Source organism: Phaethon aethereus (assembly GCF_964289735.1).
Source record: "Phaethon aethereus genome assembly, chromosome: 3".
Taxonomy (NCBI): Eukaryota; Metazoa; Chordata; class Aves; order Phaethontiformes; family Phaethontidae; genus Phaethon; species Phaethon aethereus.
In genome coordinates, this window is record NC_138576.1 from 30,690,639 (window position 1) to 30,718,277 (window position 27,639).

A 27,639-nucleotide genomic window follows, 5' to 3' on the forward strand; every position below is an offset into this window, starting at 1 on the left:
TCCCATATATAGTATGAGGAGAATATGTCTGCTAAGGTTTTCTATTATGGTGTTCTGCAGACCTGATGGGTGAGTCATGGCAAATATAATGTGGTGTAGGGTGGTCAGCTTCCAGACCAACCCTCTTCTTGTAGATGGAGAATATGGCATATATAATAAAATTGCCCTACTTATGTATTTTCTATCATCATCAGAATCCTCTGACATATAGCCATATATGAAAATGTTGGCAATAATGTCTTTCTGGTATTTCAGGGACAGCAATTGGACAGATATACAGAAGCCTGGCTGCATGATCTTGTGCAGAATAATTCATACTAATTCATACTAATTCAATTGCTATATAAAATTGGCAGAGCATGAATCAGATCTGGTCTAAAAGGCATGATGCTGCACTAATGCACACAGATGGTAGTGATTTTCCAAATGTGTGAATTCCCATGTTAATAAAATCCCATTATTTATGATTTCTTCACACACTGCTTCGAAAACCAGTGATTTCTCAGCTGAAGTTAGAACATGACCATCTGTCACTGATCATGTGGACATGCACAGAGTGGAGTAATCACACAGCATCTGGTCAAGATATAATTCAAAAGGTCAATAATGGGAGCATAATCTGGAATATGACGTCTTGAAAGTTATTATATCATGAAACAACCATATATTCTAGCAAGGCAAGAAACATTTCTATTATATGGTCTGAATTTTCTTCCTTTTGTAAGATTCTCAAATCTGTACTGAACCAGATAAACAAAAGATATCAAATATCAAAGCGACTATAAATTTTTCAACATGTTGAATATATGCTGAGTATCCAATTTATAAGATGTTTTCTCTCCGATCAGCCAATCACCAAGGAAAGGTGCACCAAGATAGAGTTTTTTAATTATGTGTGCAACTGATTCCATTAAAACGGAGGGAGATTGCCTTTATGTAATTACTAGGCTGACAGGCATATTTTTTACTAAAAGCAAATACGATTTGTTACCAAAAATGAATTATGGGTACTTATGTACATCAATAGTACGATATATAAAAATACGTATTTTAAAATTGTTCAGTGCAAATGAATCCTCAAGACTTTTTTTACACAATGACGTACTGAGCTTTGAAATCCAAGTAAAGTTAAGCTTTCCCTTGAGGAAAGATCAAAAAAAATCACTGATAATGTACACATGCCTGTTTCCTAGAAACAAAATTAAAGGTTTGTGTTCTGTGAAAATGTAAAATGAATAGGATCCTTCAAAACACATGGAGTATCTCTGGTGGGTCTTAAACTACTGGACAGTGTATTTAAAACTGTTGATGAGAAATATCTGCATCTACAGTCTAAGGTTTCTACTCTCAAGCATTCTCATGAGGATGAGTTTTTCTGTGCTGACTGTGCTGTAGCAAGTTATCAGAACACAACTTCTCTGAGTGATCTGTTGATCCTTGGCAGACAAAATGTTTTTGGAACTTACCTTTATGGGACAGTATTGCTGTCAGACATATTTCAGGATTTAATGTGTGACAACTAACAGATTACAGTAGCTGTTAATTCATTGAACCTCATGCTCTTTATGGCACTGTATTAGTTTTCAAAGCTGATCTGAATTATCAGGCATCCCATAATTAGAAAAGGATGTACACAAAGGCCTCCCTGATGCAGCCCTGGAAATCTTAAAAAACATCTAGATAAAGAATGGAAGGGTGAATTATCACTTTGGGAAGAAGACTCACATGGTTATGATCCCACAAAGACTACAGAAGGATGTGCAGCAAGACTTGCAGTGAAGGAATAGAAGTCTAAGGTCATACAGAGAATCTGAGTCTAATTCAAGAATACAGGAGAGCTTTACTTCTGGTCTTCTATGCTATTTAATAGTAACAGTTTCTTTATCAAGCACTGAAATTGTCAGACTACAATAGAAAAACATACATCAGTAACTAGAAAATCAGTTTCTTGCAGAGCATGAACGGAGCTGCCTCTCCCTAAGCTACTCCCAGGAACAGGTTTTTGCTCTACTAAATTATTGTAGGTTTACTTGGGGGTGGAAGTGGGGATGCTCTTTTTACTTCCTTATCTGATTGTTCTTTCTTTCCTCAAAAACACTCTGTGTTGACTGAGAAACAGTCACATTCTTTGATGTGTGACAGTCTATTTTCTTTCAGTATATTTGGCTTTGTTATTTTTTCCCTTACACTGAACATTGTCTGTGGAAGTGCCTTTTCTACTGTTACCATGAAACAATTGAATAGTTGGCTCCAGGAAACTAATTCTGCAAAGCTACATGACATCATCTTTCTCCAAAACATATCTCTTTCAAGTCAAACTCTCTGGAAACTAATCTCTCTCTATGCTCCACCTTAGTGAGGGTTTTTTCTTTGCTACCTTTAATTCAGCTTTATAATCCTCTGTGTATACCTAAGGAAAACCATTTCTGTGGTCTCACTAGAGTGATTCAGGCCACCTCAGAATACATGCATTATTCTTCCTCCCTAAATCCTTTCTCCCTTTCCTTTATTCTTATTGTAGATCTGATGTGACAGGTGCAGAGCACCAAGCTAAGTTGTGTGGTGGATTCTGTTCTCTGCTGTATCATATACGTGATGGTCCAATGGTCACAAAAGCAAAGAAAATAAGCAGCAAGCTACTGCAGATTTTGAGAGCGAGCTTAGGGAACTGGCAGAAAAACACAAAGTACAGACCATAGTTTTTTTGGTCAAAGATAGGATGAGTAAAGCACAGTAATGACTAATGTCAAGTTGTAACACAAATATTTGGATATACCTTCTGAAATAACCTCTGGCTGAAGTTATTCAGCTTTTTATTCAAATTCTCCAATAATTTCCTAATATCGTCTTTTTAGGTGACCAATATGTTAACAAAATTTCAACTCCAAATTTTAATGTAATTTTCCATTTCCTCTTCACCACTTTCTATTTACTTTGAAGGTCACGATGACTGCTAATTCAGTTGAGCCTCATGCTCTTTATGATGTTATATTAGCTTTTGAAAGCAGCTGATCTGAATGGTCAGATATCCCAGGATTAAAAAAGGAAGTAAATAAGGACCTCACAACACTCATCAATCAAATGTTGAGGAGGAAGACACTTGTTTTTTTAAGGAGAGCACCTTTTAAAGTGGAGAATGAAAACAGCCATGTTATGAGCAAAAATCATGGCATAGGTAAATGAAGACATTGCCAAAACTTACAAAAATCCTAATGTCATACACAATGACTAAGCCTTGTTGATTATTACAAGTAAGCATTACCACTACTCATAGAGTCCTACATACTTTTGGCAAATTGTTTATGTGAAAAATAAGATACAGCAATACAAAAGTATACAACTAATCTATGGCTTCTGAAACTGTAACAACTCTGCAGGATTTCAGTGTACCACTACTGGAGTCAGAAGAAAGAATGAAGAACATCTGTGTTCTGGAAATGCAGAAAACGTTTGATGTAAATGCAGACAAATGCAGGGGTTGGTAAGGTCCCTGCTGAAATCTCATTTTAACAACAACAAAGTAGCAGACTACCTCTGCACCAAGATCAGATGATAACACCACAAGCTGAAAGTGTTTGTGGCAAATGTGAAGTACAAAATATTTATTTCTTTCCTCCAACAGTTCTGAGTTTTTATTAGCATTCTCTGTGTCTGAGATTTTATTTCTTTATTTTTGTAAGATACCTTCAGCTGGGTTAAGTATAATGCTGGTGAATACTTTTCTTTATAACTCCTCATTTATTTTTTATTTTGTTTTTCTAGACTAGCAGTTCAAGAATATTTTCAGTGCTGAGCTGCCCTATTGGAAAACCTCAGAAATCTGTCCTGCCTGCACTTAAGTGACACAGTAGTAGTTTCTTCATCCTGTACCCTGCTCCTTTCCTTAAGGAAAATCAACTTTTTAGTGCATATCTAACAGGTGCCAAAGGCTTAATCACTTTGTTAATGTCCCTAAGTCCCTGTGAAACTAACTCTTTGTTGTTTTACAAATAAAACAAAAAAAGCAAGGGTGACCCTTGCATCAAACATTTTGAGTCAGTATTTTGGATCACAATGTTCTGTTTTGGCAAAATTTATTGTTCTGTTCCTTTTAAATTTTTTGCATCCCCAGCATCTCTGGATAAATTTCAGACCCTCAAGCATCAGCATCTGGATTATTAATGGAAATGTTCAGGCTTTAAATCTGAGCTAACATTCTTCCCTTTATTCTCAACGGCACCCAGGTTGGTCTCCAGAAATGTCAAAAAGTGGGAGACTGATTCTGATCATCTAGAACTAAATTTCACCTTATCATTTCCTGTCTTCACTCTGTCTGAATTAATCTTTTAAAGGAGAAGATTTATGCAGTCATCTGGATTTCAAAGAGCAATGAATGAAATGTGCCTTCTTACTCCATTTTTTTTAATGCATGGAAATCCTTGATTTTCTGTACCTTTTCTATGCATTAATATTTTTGTGAGTGATTTAAAATACTTTTACATCAAGAGCAGAATTAACATAATAGGAATTCCTATAAAACTCCTATATAAGAATCTTCAGAAACCAAGAGGGTTACTTATTGATTCTACTATGCTCTTAACATTTATTGAAGTATTTAGTAGGAATACTCCCATCTTATGGGGTTTTTTTTGCTATTAAAATAACAGCTCCGTAATTTAAACCTCAGACAAACCTGCAGTGATAAACCTTTTCCCTTTTGCAACTGTACTGCAAAAAACCCCACCCCGGTAGCATAGTCCCTGTTATATGAGAAAATGTCTGTGAAGAGACAGGTGTCCAAAACAAGGACTAGGCTTTTTCTGTTGAACTCCAAAAGAAACTTTAAATGCTGTACTTTGCAACATAGTACATATTTTACTCATATACATTTTTTATTGATTTATGCTCTTTATTTTGCTGAAGTTCACCTGTTGCTGAAACAGATTGCTCATATGAATAAAAATGTTTATTTCCCTAAGACAGTATTAAGAATAAAGCCATGTGTTGGAAAACATTTTTGGAAGTCAGATGAATCTATAGTTTTCCATTATGATTGGTAGAGGCTAATAGGATGCTTGACTTTATTTCCCATATTTGCATATTTTCTATTGTATACAATATGCAAGAGGATTTTATTATTTATTTATAATACAGTGGTTTTATTTTGTCTTTCATAGGCTAAAGGATTCATTAAGGAAGATTCTTGATACAGGGCAGTACAATTCACGTAGCAAATTGTTTTAATATATGTGATTTCCTGTATTAAGTGTGAATCTAATAGAAAGTAGGCATCTGATAGTTTGGGATCTGAAATTGGATTTCTATTTGGGCAATTTGCTCTGTTTGATGGTGCATTCAGTATTTTCACTAATTCCACTGAAACAGAGGGGACTCATGCTCCCAAGCTTTCGAACCTCCCACACATTCTGCACAGAACTTATCTATACACATATAGAATATAAGTGTGTATATATATATAGTATATAAGTATATAAGTATACCATGCTAGTAGGAAATTCACCTTTTGAATTCTGAATTTCCTGCATAGTTAAAATAGCTAAAATAATTTTGATATATAATTACCTGCATATTTTATCACCACAAAGTGTTATTACAAAAATATAAAGAAACTTCAATGGTGGGAAGAGAAAATGGCTTTTTATATTAGGGAAGCCAACTTTGCCTCAAAGGGAGGCTTGCTGTATTGAGGAGCCTCAAAGCAGTGACTTCCTAACATTTATATCATAAATTTTCCTCCCCTTTAAACAACAATAGTTTGAAATTCTCTGTGAACATAAGCACCAGTGTTCTACGAAGATGCATGAAAAGGCACGTCAGGCACTCTTAATTAGAAATAATGTGGGGTTTCATGCTTAAGTCAAGAGTTTTTTCTTAGGTCAGGAAACTCCCCAGACAGTGAATGTCCACATGACCAATTTCTCCAGCAAAGCCATTTCATCCGTAACCACAGCATGTAAGTAGCCAGTGTCCCCCCAAAATGACCACTCGCTTTGGGAGGTGACACAAAAGGGTCTGCCAGTTGGCATGTCCCTGAGAAGGATGTCTTAGTGAGCTCCCTAAAGAATCCTGATGTTCACTTCACACTCTTGGCTAGCTGAAGCTCCTGAGAGTGGTCTGGGAGCAGACCAGCCGTTGCACACCTTTGTATCCAGGAATGAAACAACCCTTCTGTTTTTAATCACAGCATTCTTGAAACCAAAATACACAGTTACCCTAACTCAGTAACACAGATGATTTCAGTGGTAAAAGGCCTAACTACTGTTTACTCTGTGCTATAAAATCAAACCCAGTCTTCTATGCCTCTTTCTTACAGTCTATGTAGTAAAGCTCAGAGACATTATTTAATACCTCACCTGCTTTATTACATGGTATTTCCTGTGGAAGAACGCAAATGAGTCAAGCTCAGAAAATACGCATTGCCATACTGCCTGGGGAGGCACATAACATTTCCGCAGATGACTTGATTATCAGCAAATTAGCACCAACAGAACAAATGGCAGCAATTCAGGTGTTACTGAAAGTGTTTCCAGAAAATGCCATAAATGGAGAAGGAAGAAAAAAAGCAGGTATTTGTCACCTATGCAACAAGGGTTATCTTTGAATGAAAAATTACTCGAAGGAGCTAGAGATTAGAATTTGAATAGGCTACAAGCTTTAGAAACAATCAATTTTTATACCAACATATTCAAGCGGAAAATGAAGGGAAGAAATCTTGTTCCCTACAAATTCTAAACTCACTGTTATTTCATTTTCTGTTATCTGTTCTTGTCCAAAATAGTGTTTGTTATCAAATTGTTTCAATTGTTCTAAAAATTACTATACAGGAAAACTTTTATCCACATTAAAGGAACAGTGATTCAGATGTATAGTGTTAGAAATGCCAAAATTTCACAGGTCTGAGCTACATGAGGAGACAAAGAGGTTCCTACTGCTTTTATCAATCATTTTTCCCAGAAATAAAGGCATAAGTTCCTAAAAAGTGGTTATCCATGAAAGCCTTTATAACAAAATGTTACTGTGATCTCATTTTTAAGACCATCCAAATGAAGAAAAATAACAACAATTAAACAATTATTAAATTGGTTAATTTAACAATTAAACAACAATTTAACAAATAAACACTAATTAAACAATAATTAAAACCAATACTTAATTATTTTAAATGATTCATGACTGGATGTGAATGGATGTGAATACAAAAAGGAGAATGTACTAGCAAACTGACAAACTACTTAAAATGTTTCTATTGCTATTAACTGTTTTCACAGTAATTGTTCAAAGCAACTAATGCCCAACAGGCTCCATAACATTCTTTCCCAGAACAGACTTCTGAAATATATATCTCAAATCTCTGTTCAGTAGGAGAACCCTATAGCTCTATACTATACCCTATAGCAATAGACCCTATAGCTGTTCTGCAGACTGTGGTTTGGGGGGCAGTGGTAGTGCAATGCTAAATAGCTTTACAGAGACTGGAATACCAGTTGTTAGATTTGATGCTTCGAAGAGCTCTTTCCCTAACTCAACAAGCTTGCGCTCTCTTGTTTTCCCTCTGGGTATAACTAGGGCTTATCTTAGGTACCTTAGGCTGTCATTAATCATGTTTTTAATCTATTCTTAATAATTATAAAAAACTGTTACATTCCTTTATAATTTTACAAACCCTAGAAAGGGTCTGAGACGGCGGTTGTTTTTAACTGATAAACTACATAAATGACCAAACTAGGAACAGATTGGATAGATCCTAATTCAGGATCTGATGTAGCAGAATATCTGCATCCTTAACATAAAGGACATGAATCACACAGACTTCTTACACTCCTACAGTTAAATACATGTAAAGCTTACATGCTCCACTGGATCTGGGACATAATTCCTGAATTATGTGAAAATGTAATACTGAGTTGTATTAAAGCTCAGTTATACTGACACTTGCTTTTGACGTGGTAAAGTTCTACAAAACTGTTCAGGAGGGCGGAAAAAGGATTAGCTGAAAATTACTTCACCACTTCCTTGTGAACCTAGCTGCTGTTCTCTCAAAATCCTGTTTTACTTCAATTTCAGAAACATTTCAGCAAATTAACCCACAACAAAATAAAAAACTGATAGGTAGTAACTGATAAAATAGAATGGTGTCGGATTGGAGATATTTCAGACATCTTCAAAAACTTCTCCATAATTTTGTGAACTAAGAAGGAAAAAAGGTAGGGACCATATGCTAAGTCCAGGTGACTGTGCAGCTAATGTCATTACTCACAGACGCAGGGTACTATGAAGTGTTAACAAATTACACTTCACAAGGTGTGCCCAGTCTCATGTCAAAGTGCAAGATTATATCTGTGAGTGAAAGTGCAGAGAGAATGTTTAAGTTAATCTAGCTAATTCCTTTTTGTGTTGCACACCGAAATAGTACTTCTGTTGAATTTTATTGTACCAAATAAGCTGTATGGGAATGGCTAGCTTTGAAGCTATGGAACGTCTAGCTATTTGAATGGATAGCTGAAACCAGGACGCCTACACACTGCTTTAAAATTGCTATAATGGCAACTAGTGTCTCAAAGCCAATATACAAAGTTATTTCACTTCTGGCTACATAGACAAATAAATACATTTTGCGGGAAATCAATAGGTATCTCATGAGTTTAGACACTGTCTGTGGTTTATGACATTGAATTAATTACTGAAGTTTATACATATATCTAAACACATTATTTTTTTCTGCTCACAGAGTCCTACAAGGTTATGAATCATTTTAAGGGAGGACAAAACAGGTGAAAGAACACTTGAATTCTGTAAAAACAGAGGATATGGGGTAACAGTATCCTGTTTTTCTTCCTGGGTACCTCAAACTGAGACTTGAATGTGGAGATGAATGCAAGCTTGCCCTTCCTCACCCACACCTCTGTATGTGATTCCTGCTTCCTCATTCTTCGTCTTGATGGAGATTGTCACAGACTTGTTTTAAATCATACATACACAGTACAAACATTATTAAGGAGATAAATAAATCTATTACCTACTGGAGACATGAGATTGTATGCTTCTAAATATGGCTGCAATCACAGAAATTGGACAGATTACATTTATTTTCAAAATACATAGAATCGTAGAATTGGTTGGGTTGGAAGGGACCTTTAAAAGGTCATCCAGTCCAATCCTCTTGCAATGATCAGGGACATCTTCAACTAGATCAGGTTGCTCAGAGCCCCGTCCAACCTGTCCTTGAAAGTTTCCAGGAATGGGGCACCTACCATCTCTCTGGGCAACCTGTGCCAGTGCTTCACCACCCTCATTGTGAAAAATTTCTTCCTTATGTCTACTCTAAATTTACCCTCTTTTAGTTTAAAACCATTACCCCTTGTCCTATTGCAATAGGCCCTGCTAAAAAGTCTCTCCCCATCTTTCTTAGAAGCACCCTTTAAATACTGGAAGGCTGCAATAAGGTCTCTCCGGAGCCTTCTCTTCTCCAGGCTGAACAACCTCAACTCTCTCAGCCTTAAAGACAAAAAAAAAATCATAATATTCAATGATACAAGTTAGTAATGTTAAGTTAGGAACAATGTCTAGAAAAGCTGCTAGTAAAAGAAACTCTAACGTTCAGGGTGATACTATCAAGTATTGCTCAGCAAATCAGGAATTCAACAAGTGTATCTCAGGGAACAAATGTAGCAAAATCTGCAGGTGGGTCTGTTGCAAGATAAATGCCAGTAACAGCCTCCCATTTTACTCCTGGTTTTGCAGCTTTGTCAAAGGAGTTGACCTTTAAGTAATGTACAGAATATACACAGGCAATATATCAAAATAAACAGATTTCCTGTTTTTAACACATGACATTTAAATATTCTTTTTATTGAACAATTTATAAAACTTTTACAGAATACTAAAAATTGTGGAGACTTTAAAAATGTTAATCTTACAATTAACAGTCAGGGACATACTTTCCTTGCACATGCAAGACAGTGATATTCCAAACCTATCACTATGAACTTTACAGTAATAGACAACCATCTGCCTTCATGCTAAAGCAGAAGCACTACGTTTTTCCATTCACGTGTAGGGATTTCACAATGAAGCGTATATAACAGCTTAGCTAAGAAAGAGTTGTTTCTTGGAGGAAAGAATGATACATTTCACATTAAAGTCAAAAAGCTTATTTACCCAGAAGGGAAAAAGAAAAAAAGGTAGCTAAGAGTACACCATCTACCTACCATTCACTGTATTTTCTACCTACACAATCCTCCCTTTCTATTGCATGACCTAGCACTCACTGCTCAGTAATAAAGATTAAATTTACACTGGCGGCAAATTTTCCATGCTCCATTTAAAGTTAGAGTTTTTAAAACAAAGATTGTAGCAACTTCTCATTTCCAGATTACTTTGGTAATTTCTAGTTAAAAAAAAAGGGAAATACTGAAAGCAGTGTTAAAGGGAACTGCGGCCTCACACGGTTGCCCATATATGCTTTAGATTAAATCCTCACTTTGTTTATTTTGGCATATATCCTGTGTTGATATCTTCAATTTGACTTCAGCAAATACACCCATTCATATCCAAAATGTCCTGTTCCCTTAGAAAAGTGGAGATAGATTTCCACTTTTCAAAATAGTCATTTAAGGACATTTCAGATTTCAGAGGTATCTGATTATTTAGAAGCAATACACTATGTATTTAAATAAATTGGCTTGGCCTTATGTATCCATAATGACACTTAGGACTTGGCCATATTTCTTGTAAGGGCAGAACAAGCTGCTGGAGTTTATTAGTCAAGGAGCAATCAAACTTGAAAATGCAATATTGCATATAATAACAGGCTATCAAGTTAAAACACGTAACTGAGATAATGACATTCACTTGCTTTCACTCTAGAAGATAGTTTTATATGCTGTCAGAAATATGCAGTTGTTACTAAGAAACGAAGTTGTATATCTTAACCTAGATATGAAATAAGTGAATGCACATGTTCCAACGAAGCCAGGATGCCTACACAGAGTTTGTATATAAGACCTTGTGGTATGCCATGTTGACTGTGACTGCGCAAGTTGAGTGTATGATATATTTTCTTGCTGAAATTTAGTTAAGGGTAGGTACAAGATAGGTCACTAAGATGATTAATAAGTACATATTACTGAAATGTACAGGTACAGGTTACATTATAATTAAAAAAAGATCAAAGCTATCTTTAAGGAGTCAAGAGACAATTTCCTTGACTGGAACAAAATTTCTGGATTGCATACATGATAATTTACTGTCTTCTTTGCAAGGTCTATAGCAAACAATCATAACATAATTACAGATGCCCTTATCTCCTGTAACTATGAGTTCTCTCCAGACTCTTTGAAGAACTGGTCCCTGCATATCAAAGGTTTATAATGATAGCTCAGTTGGGCAATTTCTGATCTCACTACACTAAATTATCAATCATCTCGTTGAAACTTTAAGATTAAATAAAATCACATTATGCTTCAGCTACTTTGCAGCTGCTAAATACAAGATACATCAAATCTGATCCGGATCTATATAAACATGCAATGTGACAGTGCATGCCCTGGTTGTAGCTGCCCCAGTGAGCTGCCGATGAGCCTGTCACCTACTGCAGCCCTGTCTGGCCCGGGAGCGCTAAGCACGAAGCAGGGAGCTGTTCCCTGTATTGATGGTGGGGTTGTAGAGGGTAAAAGCAGAGCTCTGTGAAAAGAGGAACTCTTTAATTCATCTTCTCCACACAAAGGGAAAAAAGAAGAGAAATGGTCTTCTTCCAGTGCCAGAACTATTAAAAGACATCCTACGCAGAAAAATGGATCACTGTTAAAATCTCATCATCAAGCACGACTGCAAGCCTCAGCAAAGCAAATGGTGTCTCTTCCAATTTTTGAAAAAAAGAAAAATTATTTCATGGAAACTAGACATTCAACCCTTAAAAGGGTGATATGATTATACAGCTGAGGTTATATTCTCAAAAGAAGCCACTTGTTTCAGGTTTTTTTTTAAAGGTTGCCTGTTGATTTTATTGAATGGAATAGTTACCAGGGTGTCTAACGTAGAATTCTTCAGTCCTAATCACCAGAGGTTTGGTTACAACTGCGACTTATTGTAGCAGTCTCCTGTTTTTAATTTCCTCTTCAGGTAGTCATAGTTTAGTCATATTTTCACACATGATTTTTGAAACAAAGTCACAGACAGAGAGAGAAGGGGATCACTTCATTTACATGGGTAAGATAAATATGTGAAATTCCCTTTGAAATGTAGTTGGAAGACAGTCAACTCATCCCATTGAATGAACTCAGCAGGCCTGTACTGGTTAAGCTTCAAAAGAGAAAACAGCTTAGGATGATGTATTTTTGAATGAGCAACTCAAAACCAGTTGTTTTAGTCAATGGACTGAAAGGTACTTCTACCAGAGTCTGTGGCACAGGAAGGTAAGTACTCAGCCCAGATAATATGATTGAAACATAGATTATGTCATTTTTCATTAAAAACACCAAACCATAGAAGACTCCTGGAGACTGACAGACCAACTGGAAGGTAAGACTAGGTCAGAAGGCAGCAGCAATCAGAGACTGGTAGAAGGCACAAGTGGAGTCCAGACAAGGTGCCAAGAGAGTGGTTTTGCATACACACTGATATACCCTGTTACCACAGGATGTCTATCAAACTCCTGCTTAAATTTAATGTCACTTATTCCTGGCATAACCCTTGGAAAAGCCAAAACCTGCTCCCATCCAAAATATTGCAGATGATGCTGATACAAAAGATGCCAACTGCATTCTTTGGAACATGAAAGGGAAGTCTGGCACATAAAAAGTATGTAAGTATATAAGACAATTTATTGAAATACTGGAAATACTTAATTGAAACACACACTGGATGGTAACTAAATCTGTTATCTTTGAAGGAAACCTGTTTTTTTTGGTTCCAAGAATTTACGGTGCAGTCTGCACAGCTGCCATGTATTGAAAGCAAGTGCAAATGGTATGCCCAGATATCAAATGCATAGGAGATATTCACAGAATCCAATTTATACTACTGACAATTTGAAAATATATGACTTAATTTATTATAAACTTGGGAAAGGCTGAAAGGTAAAATATTCTTTGACATCTAAGTAACACACTACAATTAGTTGTTTTTTTTTTAAATCAGTCATTGATTGCTTTCACACATAGTGAGTGCAATGACCTACTTTCACACAGTAATACAAGGTGATATTAGCTCAGGTACACTGTCAGTCTGGCAAGGGCATTTTTAACTTTAGTTGCCCGTATTTCATACTATGGGAAGTTCATTAGGAGGACATTTATATAACCATAATCTAAACAATTTTTTTCTTCTTTTCCTGTACACCAGTAAAGCCCTTTAATACTATGAGAATTATCAACTGCCATTTATAGCCTGCTGTACCTTAAAAGCTAAAACTGTTTTTGAAGGCAGCTATAAAATCTGTCATAAAAAAGAACTTTCTGAAAAGCAGTAATGCAAAATAATTACAAACAGAAACCCTACCAGTTATTGATCAGTTTGTCTTATAGCTTTGATAAATTTTACAAAGAAACAAAAATTAATAATAATTAAATAATAATTATTATTAAATATTAAAATTAAATTAAGTTAATTAATTTGAATTAATAACTCAAAGAATTAATTTTTATTCAAATTCTAATTGAATTATGTTCATTGGGCTAATTTGTGCTTTATGAGTAACAGCAGTACAATAGAAGTACAAATGGGCTACAGAGTGAAAAAAGCCTTTTGCAAAAAAGGACCAGGCACAATGGTGAAAAAAGAACAAGCGGTAGAAATGGAAAACATATAATCTTTTGGGAAAATCTATTCCTTATTTTCATAAATTAACTTTCTTCTGCCCCCGAAATACTATGTTGCATAACATGCATTAACACTGCACACAACAATTTGCACAAATAATACAATATATTTTTTTCATTAACTCAAGCCTGCAACACTTACTAGTGTGCCTGACTGATATCACCTATCTTATGCTGCAAATAAGCATTATTCTAAATACCTCAGTGAACCTACTCCTGAGTTTTTCTGGGAAGAAAAGCAGAGAAACGTGATGATCATTACATCTTCCCCTTTTCCTGCTCCAAAGAAGCATAAGACTTGCATTTCACAATTATATAGGGAAAGAATAAACCACCACTACCTTTTTCACAGAAGCGACCAGTGAAGTGTAGTGGGCAGTCGCACCGAAACGAGGTGGCCCCGGTAGGCAGAGTGAGAGGATGACAAGTGCCTCCGTTATGGCACAGTCCTTCCTGGCATACAGACAGCAATTCGGGGGAAATCGGAGAGGGCAGAACAGGCTTAGGCAACTCAGGCGCATCAGAAGAAATCATAGGGAAAGCTGTTGACAAAGATGTGGGCACAGGAATCCTGAAAGGAGAGAGACAACATATCAGAACAAAAAAATCACGAGACTAAATTTTTGCCACTACACTTCAGCTTAATTTAAAAACATCAGGGTTTTTTGTTTAGAAATTCAGATTAAATTTAAGAAAATGTGAGTACATTAGTAATTTGCAAATCAAGTCCCCATCCTGAAATCTAGCAAAAACCCAGGTATTTTTCCCTGTGAGGGAGCAAGATATAACCTCCATGCATGTAGCACAGTTTGTATGTGCTTTCATAATTCCTTTTCAGTGGATGTCAACAATGGAGTGATAAATAAATACAGGCTTGTATTATTAAATATTTTATTGCTTGAAGTTATCAAACCTCGTAAGGCTGTTCCAGAAGACGTGACTTCCATACAAGTAGCACACACATGCAGGAGGAAAATGCTGTGGGACAGCAATACAGTATCTTTTAATTCATAGAAATAACTGGGGGGTGGGGAAGAGAAAGGGACATGTTTCTGTTTTCATTCTTCCCCATAAATTTTCTTGTTTAGAATGACATTCTCTCTTCTCAATTTTTGAGCTCTTACATTAACTACAGAACTGTTGTGGTTTAGCCCCAGCCAGCAACTAAGCCCCACGCAGCTTCTCGCTCACTCCCCCAAAGTGGGACAGGGGAGAGAATCAGAAGAGTAAAAGTGAGAAAACTCATGGGTTGAGATAAAGACAGTTTAACAGGGAAAGCAAGAGTCGTGCATACAAGCAGAGCAAAACAAGGAATCCATTCACCACTCCCCATGGGCAGGCAGGTGTTCAGCCATCTCCTGGGAAGCAGGGCTCCAGCACACGTAATGGTTTTATTAGGAAGACAAACACCATAACTTCGAACGTGCCTACACCCCTTCCTCCTTCTTCGTCCCATCTTTATATACTGAGCATGTTGTCATACAATATGGAATATCTCTTTGGCCAGCCTGGGTCAGATGTCCCGGCTGTGTCCCCTCCCAGCTCCCCGTGCACCCCCAGCCTGCTCGCTGGCAGCCCAGCAGGAGAAGCTGGACTGTCCTTGACTGCTCAGCAACAACCCAAAACATCAGCACCTTATCAACATTTTCTCATCCCAAATCCAAACCATAGACTCACACTGGCTTCTCTGAAGAAAACTAACTCTGAAACCAGGACATATGTTATGCTAAACCACGTGGAAACCCACAAGTCTATGGGGCCTGATGAGATCCACCCGAGAGTACTGAGAGAGCTGGCGGAGGAGCTTGCCAAGTCACTCTCCATCATTTATCAGCAATCCTGGTTAACAGGGGAGGTCCCAGAAGACTGGAGGCTTGCCAATGTGACGCCCATCTACAAGAAAGGCCGGAAGGAGGATCCTGGGAACTACAGGCCTGTCAGCCTGACCTCTGTACCGGGGAAGATTATGGAGCGGTTGGTCTTGAGAGTGCTCACAGGACATGTGCAGGACAACCAAGGGATCAGGCCCAGCCAGCATGGGTTCATGAAAGGCAGGTCCTGCTTTACCAACCTGATCTCCTTCTATGACCAGGTGACCCGCCTAGTGGATGAGGGAAAGACTGTGGACGTTGTCTACCTGGACTTTAGTAAAGCCTTTGACAGCGTCTCCCACAGCATTCTCCTGGAGAAACTGGGGGCTCGTGGCTTAGACAGGTTTACTCTTCGCTGGGTGAGGAACTGGCTGGATGGCCGAGCCCAGAGAGTTGTGGTGAACGGCGTTAAATCCGGCTGGCAGCCGGTCACGAGTGGTGTTCCCCAGGGCTCGGTTCTGGGGCTGGTCTTGTTCAATATTTTTATTGATGATCTGGATGAGGGAATCGAGTGCTCCCTCAGTAAGTTTGCAGATGACACCAAGTTGGGTGGGACTGTTGATCTGCTGGAGGGTAGGAGGGCTCTGCAGAGGGATCTGGACAGGCTGGATCGATGGGCAGAGTTCAACTGTATGAGGTTTAATAAGGCCAAGTGCAGGGTCCTGCACTTTGGCCACAACACCCCCATGCAACGCTACAGGCTTGGGGAGGAGTGGCTGGAGAGCAGCCCGGCGGAAAGGGACCTGGGAGTGCTGGTTGACAGCCGGCTGAATATGAGCCGGCAGTGTGCCCAGGTGGCCAAGAAGGCCAACAGCGTCCTGGCCTGTATCAGGAATAGTGTGGCCAGCAGGAGTAGGGAAGTGATTGTGCCCCTGTACTCGGCACTGGTGAGGCCGCACCTTGAATACTGTGTTCAGTTTTGGGCCCCTCACTACAAGAAGGATGTTGAGGTGCTGGAGCGTGTCCAGAGAAGGGCAACGAAGCTGGTGAGGGGTCTGGAGCACAAGTCTTCTGAGGAGTGGCTGAGGGAACTGGGGTTGTTCAGTCTGGAGAAGAGGAGGCTGAGAGGAGACTTTATCGCTCTCTACAACTACCTGAAAGGGGGTTGTGGCGATGAGGGTGTTGGTCTCTTCTCCCAAGTAACTAGTGATAGGATAAGAGGAAATGGCCTCAAGTTGCGCCACGGGAGGTTTATGTTGGATATTAGGAAAAATTTCTTCACCGAGAGGGTGGTCAGGCATTGGAACAGGTTGCCCAGGGAGGTGGTGGAGTCGCCATCTCTGGAAGTGTTCAAAAAACGTGTGGATGTGGCGCTTCAGGACATGGTTTAGGGGACATGGTGGTGCTGGATTAATGGTTGGACTTGATGATCTTAAAGGTCCTTTCCAACCTAGTGATTCTGTGATTCTGTGATTCTGTGATTCAGTTGCCTCCTTTTTAATTATTTCCTACCTCAAAGTTGTTAGAAATTAGTTAGCAATACCACTTGTTTGTCCCAGTTATCAGCTCTGTTTATTATTGCTTTTTGTTTTACCCAGAGAGCCAAACCTGTGACTCACTCAAACCATACAAATTTAAAGCTACCGGTTTACCAACCAGAAAAACTTATGTGCATCACACAAATTACTATGATGAGGGAAAAACAAAAAGCATCAATTCACAAGAAGATTCATGTCTATTTAATAAGCTTGCACAATTAAAAAAAATAGTTTTCACTAAATTTTACATTAGACAGGCATTCTTCACATTAGATAGGCATTTTTCTTTCATTTTATGAAGTTCAAGAGGTCCTACTTTTTCTCCAGAGAGCCATTTCTAATTCTGAAATTTGGCACCAGTAATCTAATAAAATACCTTACTATTTTTATTTCATTGGCAATTTAATATTTCTGAATATTCCTCTTATGTCTTAATGTTGTGCAAAAATAAAAAAATCATTAGAGAAAGGAAGACTAGGTTGAACTGAAATGTCACTAACATTTTGGCCAAAAAACCCCATAGCAAATAATAGAAATTAAATACTTCATACAATGGTTTTTAGGCATCACAGCTAGTGAAAATCAGCATATTGGCAATGTGTTAAACATCAGCAGCCAAATTCTTACTTATTCTGGTGAAAATGGTGGTATAAACCCGCTTCGTAAAAAACATAATTTAAAAAATCATATATTGGCCCCTGCTGCACCCTCGCCTCTCTTCTTGTCACCTGCTTTTGTAGAAGCAAAAACTTCTGCTTCACCATCTCGTAGAGGTTGGAGTATGTCTTAAAAAGAAACATTTGAAAGGGATGATGCATCATGAGAATAGAGTGTGTCTGCAGAAGCAAGATGGATGGGGAGATACTGGTGTGATAGGACACCTTCAGTGTCACTTTGCATTCACCACTCCAGGCATTTGTCTCAAATCTAGCTTCCAAATTTTTTATATATTCCGTTTACTCAGGACAATCTCAAAAAATTATTTTAATAATTTACTTTTTGGAATCCGTGTTTTAGAAAGTACCAACAAACTTCATAATAATCTGAAGGAAAACAATATAACGCATGGGCATCGGACCAGATAACCTTTAAAGATCCCTTCCAACCCAAAGACTGTGATTCTATGATCCCAAGTAATTATGTTTAAAACGCACTATTGAAAAATTGGTACTCTGAATTATCAATACAGCACTTGTACAAAAACAATGATACATGCGGAGAGGCAGGTAGGAAGGAAAAGCAGCTGGACAGAGGAAGGATAGCAATAATTCAGGACATTGTAAATACCTACAGGGACCCAGAGAAAGACACAACAATTGAGAAAGGAGTGGAGCCTGGGAAAGAACAACAGGGACACCCGTCTTACGTAACAGCAAACAGGAGATGCACAGAGCAATAATCATAAGGGAAGAATTAGAAGGGGATAGTGAAGCAGGGACTCAGACCGCATTCAAAATATAAGATAGCCAAAACACACACACTATGGTGGTTAGAAATGAGGACACAGGGATTTCAAGGCAGTTAAAAGCTATCCACTTTATATGAGAGAAAAGCATCCAAAAAGATAGCAGAGAACAAGAAAGCTGAAAACAAATCCCTAAAAGATTTTGGAGGCTGAGGACTTGCTGATAAGAGGCTTGGAATTTTAAGAAAATAAGTGACTTCCTGTTTATTTCTAGTTACATGAATAGAATAATAACATTTCCATTTCTATGAATAGAATTACAACAAATAAATTGCTGGGTTTATAACCATCCTTTTCTCCTAAGGAAAATAACTAACATGATCTTCGTATGGGCTGTTCCACTCAGAGCAGCATTAAGAGAGCACTAACATGTGTGTTATCTTCTACCAGGCTAGCACAGCAAATTAAAAATGCCTAGTCACCTGCTGCTGAGATTATAGTCACTGATTAAAAAAAAAATTAAAAACTTCATTTTCTCCCCAAACACAAACTAAATGTTTCAGAAACTCTAACTAATAGTAGGCTTACATAAAGAATCAGACATTTACAGGAGAAATTTACTGGGACGTGTTACTGGGATTTGGGGTTGATTTTTTTGTTCGTTCTGAAAAAAAAGGGCAACAAAAACTAAATAAAACTTGGGGAAGAATCAGGGTATAAACTAAGCTCTCACTACTAGCTATTAGAAAGACCATTTCTCTAATGACAGATAATCCTATAGATGACCACTGCAAAATTTATTCTTCTGAATCTGCTCACAGCTACTGTCGGGGGTAAAATGCTGAATGAGAGGGATATCTGCCTGACTGGCAAATTATGCGTTCTTGTGTCCACTGGAAGCACTGATTTCCAGCTGTGGAAGTTTCACATCCCCTTTCTGATGGGAAGCTACTGTTTTTTCTCTAAAACAGAATCACAGGAGTGTGCTTCAAATGAAACTTCAGGAGCGCAAGTAATTCAGCCTCCCTTCATTTTTTGGTTGACATTCTAATCCATGGGGAAGGAAGAAAGAAAGGAAAGCTCCTCGGCAGGTTGATTTCTCCCTGCTTCATTTGCTAGTCTTTTGCGGGGTGTCAGCCTTTGCAGTGCTGTTCTGGATGTTTTGCTTCTCGATGGTGCCTGACTGCCGAGGTGCCAGCACGGCTGCCAGGCGCCCTGCAGCTCGCTGCCTTACTACAAAAGCGGAGAAGAATCTGCCCGGGCTGGTTAGCGAGGCAAACATCTGCCGCCGCGCTCACAAGCCATTCAGCTGCTGCTGTGAATAAGTAATGACCTTGGCTCAACGCAGATTAACTAAAAAATTTATTTGAATAAAGAGCTGGGAAGTGTTTAAAGTAATTTAGCAATTGAGGAGTTAGAAGTTTTGACAGTGTAACAACAATAAATCAGGAAGAACTTGATTCACTGATACTACACAACAAGATCACAATTTTCTGTGTTTTTTTTTTTTCTTTTCAGTTTCCCAGCCTGTCACTGCCTCTCAGGTCGATGCACACAAAGATCTTCTACCTTGCTGCAAGCATCAACACATTGTTTTTAATCTTAAAATGAGTTCAAACAGCTGAGTTTTAGAGGCCTGTAACCTTGTGTTTCATAGCTGAGTGCATGTAAGTTTGAAATGCTTGTCTAAAAATAGATGTTAGCGCAATTTGAAGTTCTGTTTGTTTTATATTACATTTTTTGCCACTCAAGGAGATGTAGAACAACCGAATGGCAGGGATATAGTGCGCAGGGAAAATATTCAATGTTATGTTGTTAAAACAAAAGCACATAAAGCCTAACCCAACCATGCTTCCCGCTCCCCTGTGCTCTCCTTCTCTTTTCAGAAAGAGCCCGAAACCGCCAGTGTGTGGAGTTAGAGGCACTGTGGATTAAGAAGGTAACAGAACATCTGGGAAGCCCTGGCTGCGCCCTGGCCGGGCAGGGCAGGGGCTCAGCCTCGCCGGGGCTGAGCTGGGTGTCATGAGCTTAACCCCTGTGCTGGGGCCAGCGACTGGGGCTGAGAGCTGGGGCTCTTCAGCCGGAGGAGAGAAGGCTCCGGGGGGTCTTGTCAATTTGTCAACACAAATTTAAGCAGAGGGACGGGTAAAGATGGAGCCAGACTCTTCTTGCTGGTGGCCAGTGAAAGGACGTGTGGCAATGGACACCCACTGAAATGCAAGAAATTCCACCTAAATATAAGAAAACCCACTTTTTTTTTTTCTCCCCACAGGGGTGATCTGTCTGTATAATGGACTCCACACTGAGATGTGCAAAGAGAGCAGACTTGGCCCCGAAGTAATTCATTATCAGGTTGCTGGCAGCCATGTCTGCAAAAGTACTCTGACATTTTTCCTGAAGCAGGCTGACAAGACATGCAACGGCACAGGAGTCCCATTGATACGATAACATCTCCACTGCCCGTATCTTCTGGTACTTACGCACTTAACATTTTATTACTGGAGTAATGGATTTAGCCTTATCTGATATGAGTGTGATAAGGAAGTTTGTATTTTTAGCTTGTCAATAAAGTAATTTGTGCTGGGAAGCAACTGCTTTTATTTGCAATTTTCTTTGGTGGAGAAGTGTGTACATGCCATTTTTCTTAGGTTGTGACAGAACATTATTTTAAGCAAATGTTTTACATTTTGGAGCCAAAAGAAAGATTTTTCAAGGGCATTAGCATCCACGGTAGAATATAATTTCAAAACCTTATGAAACTGAAAACAACTACACTTCATGGAAATGTTGGTTTAAACAGGCATAAAAAACTAGCACCTTGCATGCAATTTGTTGAGAATGAACAAAGCCTTTTACAGGCTGTTTATTTCACTGTTCACAGCCATGTCAAGAAGAATATTTTAAATGGCATTTCACTGATTTCAATGAATCTGCAGAACAGTGTATCTGTGCACTTATCCTGCTGGAGAAACCACTTAAATCACTTGACGCAATAATTGAGAAAACAATTTAAGAGATTACCAGGGAGGGATTATTTTTGTTCAGCAGTTTATATCTGAATCTTATTTCCTCACCCATCCCAGTCTTTGTTTGATTTGGAAGGGTCAGGTGTCTGTTTTCCTGATAGAGATGACTTATGATCAGGCATATCTCATTAAAAAATTCAATTCTCAATGTATGTTCCAGGCTATGAGCCCAGCTTCTCCCTCCTACTAGGCACAACATTTGGTAGCAGAACTCAGTGATACTGTAGTTGCAGCTTTCCATTTAAAAATTCGCAGTTGGTATAACATCATTTGCAACTGCTTTTGCACACACAGCATCTCATTTAATGGTGCAAACTCTTAGCAATGCAAATAATATATTCGATATACAATACAGCTGAGGATGTGAGAATGCAATTAACAGATGTAATGAAGTTTATGAAAGCTTGGATTACAAATCCAAAGAAAAAACCATGAACTCCAGGATACATAGCAGTGTGAGATACAGGAAGAAATGTCAGGTATGGAAAGAGAGGTGAAAGAGGAAAGGAAAAAAAGGAAATACACATATTAAGAAGCATACTCCTGTTTTGTTTGCTTTAAAGCATGTAGATTCCTACAGATAAATAAGTTAATGTGACACAGAATTTGCAGCAACAATACTTAATGCTGAAAGTGAAATAGGAAAAGCCTTCCTAAACAAGACATTAAACGAGTCTTCCTTAGATGATATTTGAAAAAAAAAACCTTTTAGTCTCTAAGTTTAGGACATGACAAATAATGGTTTTTCTGGAACTGAATTTCTGTACCAAATCCAGTCCTCTTTTTACTTGGCTTGCTTGCAGAAGTGAGAGAGCACTGAATCTCTCAGCTGTTCACAGTTTACTTTGGCTTGGTTTTGGTGCTTCATAGCCTTCCCCATCCTCCCTTTTAAGCCCCTCAACTTTCTATCATCCAAACACTAAACGCAAAAAAATGAGAGCTATCAAAACTACGGAGCACTGAGTGGACCAATGTGCAAATCTTAAACTTTCTGAAGTTTAAGCAAATCTCAAATCTATCTGAAATTCAGCTTGCTGTTTTACTTTCAGTCAATAGTCACAGTTAGAAAATCTCTTTCCAGTTTCATCTTAGCTGCTGTTTAGAAAAACAGCACTTGGAATGCCCGAGTACTGCATCTTTTTGTTGATTTATGCAACTGCTTTGTCTCTTGAAAGTAGTGATTTTGAATGGAAAAAATACTTTCATTGCCACCTTGAAACTTCTCTCAGGAGATCAGAAATGTTTTTTTTTTTTTTAACATGGCACTGTACTTGTCCTTCTGAAACACCTCTGTAAGATTAGAATATAACCATTCTGTCCTAGTCCAAAATGGCTGGGTAAATTGTACTGAGTAAACTGAGTTCCTGTAACAGAGATGGTGTGAGAGCTATCTAAAAAATCACAATTCCAGAATGGAGTCACTACTGTTTACCAAAGCTTCTATCTAGCTTCAAGGGTTAAAGACATTCTTCCACCTCTGTGATGACACCCATAATTTAGACTCCAAAATGGAAGAGCTACCTACAGCATATTACTGCACAATGTGCCTGTGAAGCATAAAGGAGAATCACTTCTAGACCCTGAATATGCAACTGCATTCCTAAGTAATAATTAATCTCAGGCAAGACTTCCGCACTGTAATTCTTGGGACTGTAGTGGCCAGATCTTTGGTCTTTGCCCACACTGAAGATTCTCCAGATGGCTAGAGCCCTGCCTCGCCAAGAAAGAAAATTTAGTGCTTCAAGAGGTATATTAAAAAAACAATTGATACAGTAGAAAAATCCAAGTCTGTACTCAGATGAATATTCTAACCTAAGGCATGGGGAACCACATGTGAACACTTTTCCTATCTCCACTCAACCCAGTGAATGCTTGTTCCACACGGGACAGAACGGACCAAGGGACTGGTTTGGGGAGTTCTTACATCACTTCTGGTAGCAGACTCTCAAGTTTATAATTCCATCAATCTGAGAAAACAACTGAAGTCACATATCTGATAAACCAAAAGAGCGCTCTTACTATTGATCTAAAAAATAAAAAGGGAAAGGAGATATGTACCACCATTGGGTATTTCTTGTACAGCATCATCTCAATTTCATCTGGGCATGCCTAGTAGATCTTGCCCTCCGTGAGAAAGACTTATGGAGGACGAGTAGCAGCATTCTCAGACCCTAGCAGGAGTGAGGGGGACTCTTAAGCAAATCAAGATGCTTCCAGAAATGCACGGAAAGGCACACTTTGGCAGGCTGGAACTTCATTGAACCCTGATTACATTACAGATAAAATGCAGTTCTGAGAGTACATATTTTGTTTTTAGGTGCCTCACGTAAGAATAGTTTAGGCAGCTAAATGATTTTCACAGACAGAGTCCTTAATGTCTTCTTGCATTTGTTTTCCCATGTGCTGAAAATAGTTCTTGTCTACATAATAGAAGTAGGGAAGGTCGACATTGCTTTATAAACATTAAGATTGCTGGATAAAAAGAATTTTGCTATTCAAAGACTCTGTGACTGGAGAGAGATGGGAATATAAAAAGGCACTCTGTATCACATACTATTGAAATTGCCATGAGAGCTGGCCTACAAGCAAGATGAGAGAGACATGTAAAAATTATTAATACAGAAAGAGTTAAAAACGTAGAGTACTGTTATGTATTATCTAGTTGTTCTTCCAGACTTAATTTCTAATTATATCTTAAAGCTGGAGAATGGCTGGCATGCATAAACAGAAACATCATTTATTCATCAGTACTCTGGCATTTAATTAAAATATTACTGCATTCTTATTGAGTGCATAAGAAAGAATGTTGTAAATATGACAGATCAAAAAATCCTTGTGATATTAACAGAGAGAGTAAAAAAAATACTTCTGAAAACTTTCTAAATACTACTTTACAAGGTAACAGATTAGGAACTGAAATCATAGGCCTTTATGTACAATTTTTCTATGAGGAAAAAATGATTTTACAGTCAATAAAGCATGCGTCACAGATGAGAGAGTAAACAACAGCCCATAGTGGATCTGAGTACTGGGGTTTACTTAAGAACCAACAAGATTAGAGCTTTTATGCTGATTGATTATTTCACACACTCCCTCATGCCCTCACTCCACCCCCTGCCCTTCATGTTCACCAGGTCTCCACTTTCCTTCCCAGCAGGGGGGTTGCTGCTGGCCTGGGAAACTTGAGTGGAAAGTCATGTTGATTCACACTGAGACGCTGCTTGTAGTAACTGGTCTTGACTGTTACCAGCCACGGTCCCTATACATCCCCTGGTATTCATCTCCATGCATCTGTCTCATCTTCAGTACCTTTCCCTCACTTCAGGATCTTTCCTCCAGCCTGGATGTTCACCTCCTTCTTTCCTGGCCCCCTTCTTTTGTCCGAGACCACATCTTTCTTTCAGGAGCTCTTATTTTTCAGCGCTAACTTTTCTCTCCAGAACGCCAGCACTCGTTTTCCCAATCAAAATAGTCTCTCTGTGCAGAAGCACAATGTGAGAACTCAGTCTCCTAAATGGTGCTTTTATCTCACGTCAATGGTGCTTTTATCTCACGTCTCCTTATTAAATGGGTATGCTACTTTTGTTTGGTCCAAACATTATCAGAATTTACAACCACCTCATACTGATTGCAGCTATCAAGTAGGAGGCTTCTGATCGAGAATTCAAAAGTTCAATTTTGGATATTTGTGTGTGTGCACAATTATCTGCTGCCTCCTATTGTTTACTTTTTTTTTTCCCTAAAGCGGTATCATATTTTAGCGTGTCCTAACGTAAGAAGCAATGCTGGTAGATGTCTTTTCCTTCTTTCTCTTATTAGCATGAAATGTCCATAAGGGTATACTAAACAAAGTTATGTTCTTATTAATGGGATTTTCCTAAAGGAAAGTTATGAAATGCTGGAGTATGGAATATTTTTCTTTTTTTAGAATTGGAAAATGATTTGAATTTTGTCCACAATATGTTTTTGTAGCGAGCACTCTCACTTTACTTGAGAGTGAACAAATAGTGTAACAATGACAATGACAGCAGCAACAAGAACAATCAATAACAAAGTAATTAACATGTTCAATACTTATGACCTCGTTTTCAATCTCTTTTCAATTACAAATTCTCCAAGGCATCAAAATACCACCCAAAATAGCCTTTTCCCTCCTAACTATTTGAAGAAATTTCATCTGCCCATAAAACTCTTAGGACAGTATTCACTTTGTCAAACAATTATCTCCGTAAGGGTTTGGAAACCTGCCTGAGCAGATCACCTTGTTCCTCCATGGAGATGACCTATATGCAGAGAGAGGCATCTCCAGTTCATCCCATTGTAAGACAGGTGGACAGATATTTCTCCATTGACTACAGATGGAACTGAACAAATTAACTCTGATGAATGAGGAAAAATTCCAACTTCTACTCACTGTGCCACGCTTCAAATCATGCATGTTTTGATAATATAACTGAAAATCATCCCAAACCATTTTCAGGTATTCAAAACATCTGCTAAATGCATTCTCTATGAATCGCATACCTTTACAGCAAAGGATAGAGCTCACTTTACCCTGTTACGACCTAATGCGATTTTTCTAAACCTTTAAGCAATTTAAGTTTGCAATGAAGAAACTGATACGACTTTTAACATTAGGAAGAGAACGTGAGTCTGGTTTAGCAAAATCTTAAAACATGGAGAGATAGTAACAGGCAACATTATCAAGACGGCATCTGAAAAGTTTTATTATTAGTGTGAACAACTGGAAGAAAAGCAAAACAATTCACGAACAAGAAATAAGGAGAGGAAACTCCAGATGCCTTGTCAGTGGATTTCTGTCTTTCCTTTTGTCCTGGTTTCAGCCAGGATAGAGCTGGTTCTCCTCACAGAAGCTAGTGTGAGACTGTGTTTTGGATTTGGGATGAGGAACTGTTGATAATGTGCTGATGTTTTGGGTTGTTGCTGAGCCGTCAAGGACAGTCCAGCTTCTTGTGCTGGCCTGCCAGCGAGCAGGCTGGGGGTGCACGGGGAGCTGGGAGGGGACACAGCCGGGACAGCTGACCCAGACTGGCCAAAGAGATATTCCCTACCATACGACGTCATGCCCAGTACATAAACTGGAGTTGGCCGGGGGGGCGGAAATCGCTGCTCGGGGACGGGCTGTCGATCACGGGGTGGTGAGCAATTTCTGTATTGGGCATCACTTGTTCTTATACATTCCTTTGTTGGTATTATCATTATTGTTCCCTTCTTTCTTTCTGTCCTATTAAACCGTGTTTATCTCAACCCACGAGGTTTTTCCTAATTCTCTCCCCCGTCCCGCTGTGGGAGGGAGAGTGAGCGAGCGGCTGCGTGGTGCTTAGTTGCCGGCTGGGGCTAAACCACGACACCTTTCAACTTGCAGAACACTACTCAAAACTGTCTGCACAGGAATCAAGATCAAATGCAGCAGAAGAACAACATGCCACTGTGCTGCACTGAACTTCAATTTTGGTTAGGACTAGGAATAATTAAGGGGCTGCCTTTTCTCAACTGGCATTACTTAACAGAAAAATGCTAAAAATAGATTATTCATACCCTCGCATCTTCTTATCAGCTCAAAGGCTGTGGCATGGCAAGATCATAGGGAGGCAGAGAACATCTTACAGTGAAAGCACATTATATTGAAATTATCAGGTGGTCAATCTGTTTGAGAGTAACACTTGAATAAGTCTATTGAACCTAAGAGCATTTGGTTACCTTAAACACTACTGGAACCTAAATGCTATGTCATTGGAGGTGTAAGTTCCTGGTTATGATTTGGGACTAGGCAATACAGTTGCCAAAAGTCATTGATCTTTCCAGCTGCAAAACAAGTTTGAAAGCAAGAGACAAAGAGAAACGTGAGACAAAACTGGGAAAATATACTCAATGACAGAGTGAGTGAATACTTCTCATTGTTACCTTCAAATTACACTGTATTTTTCCACCATTCTTTCTTCAGTAACTTTAAGTCATGAAGAGCACATATATTTAAAGCATCAATATTAGCGATTTAATGGAGTCATTATCTCAAAGCAG

The 27,639-nt window shown here is 38.5% G+C and overlaps 1 protein-coding gene across 1 annotated transcript in view; it reads right to left on the reverse strand.

Annotated features, from left to right (window-relative positions):
- EYS (eyes shut homolog) overlaps nucleotides 1-27,639 on the reverse strand; it is a gene marked incomplete at both ends in the record, with an annotated part of 830,586 nt that overhangs the window by 226,420 nt on the left and 576,527 nt on the right. Inside the window, one exon of the mRNA XM_081998016.1 lies at nucleotides 14,159-14,388. Coding sequence (XP_081854142.1) covers nucleotides 14,159-14,388 — 230 coding nt within the window. The remainder of the gene's footprint in view (nucleotides 1-14,158; nucleotides 14,389-27,639) is intronic.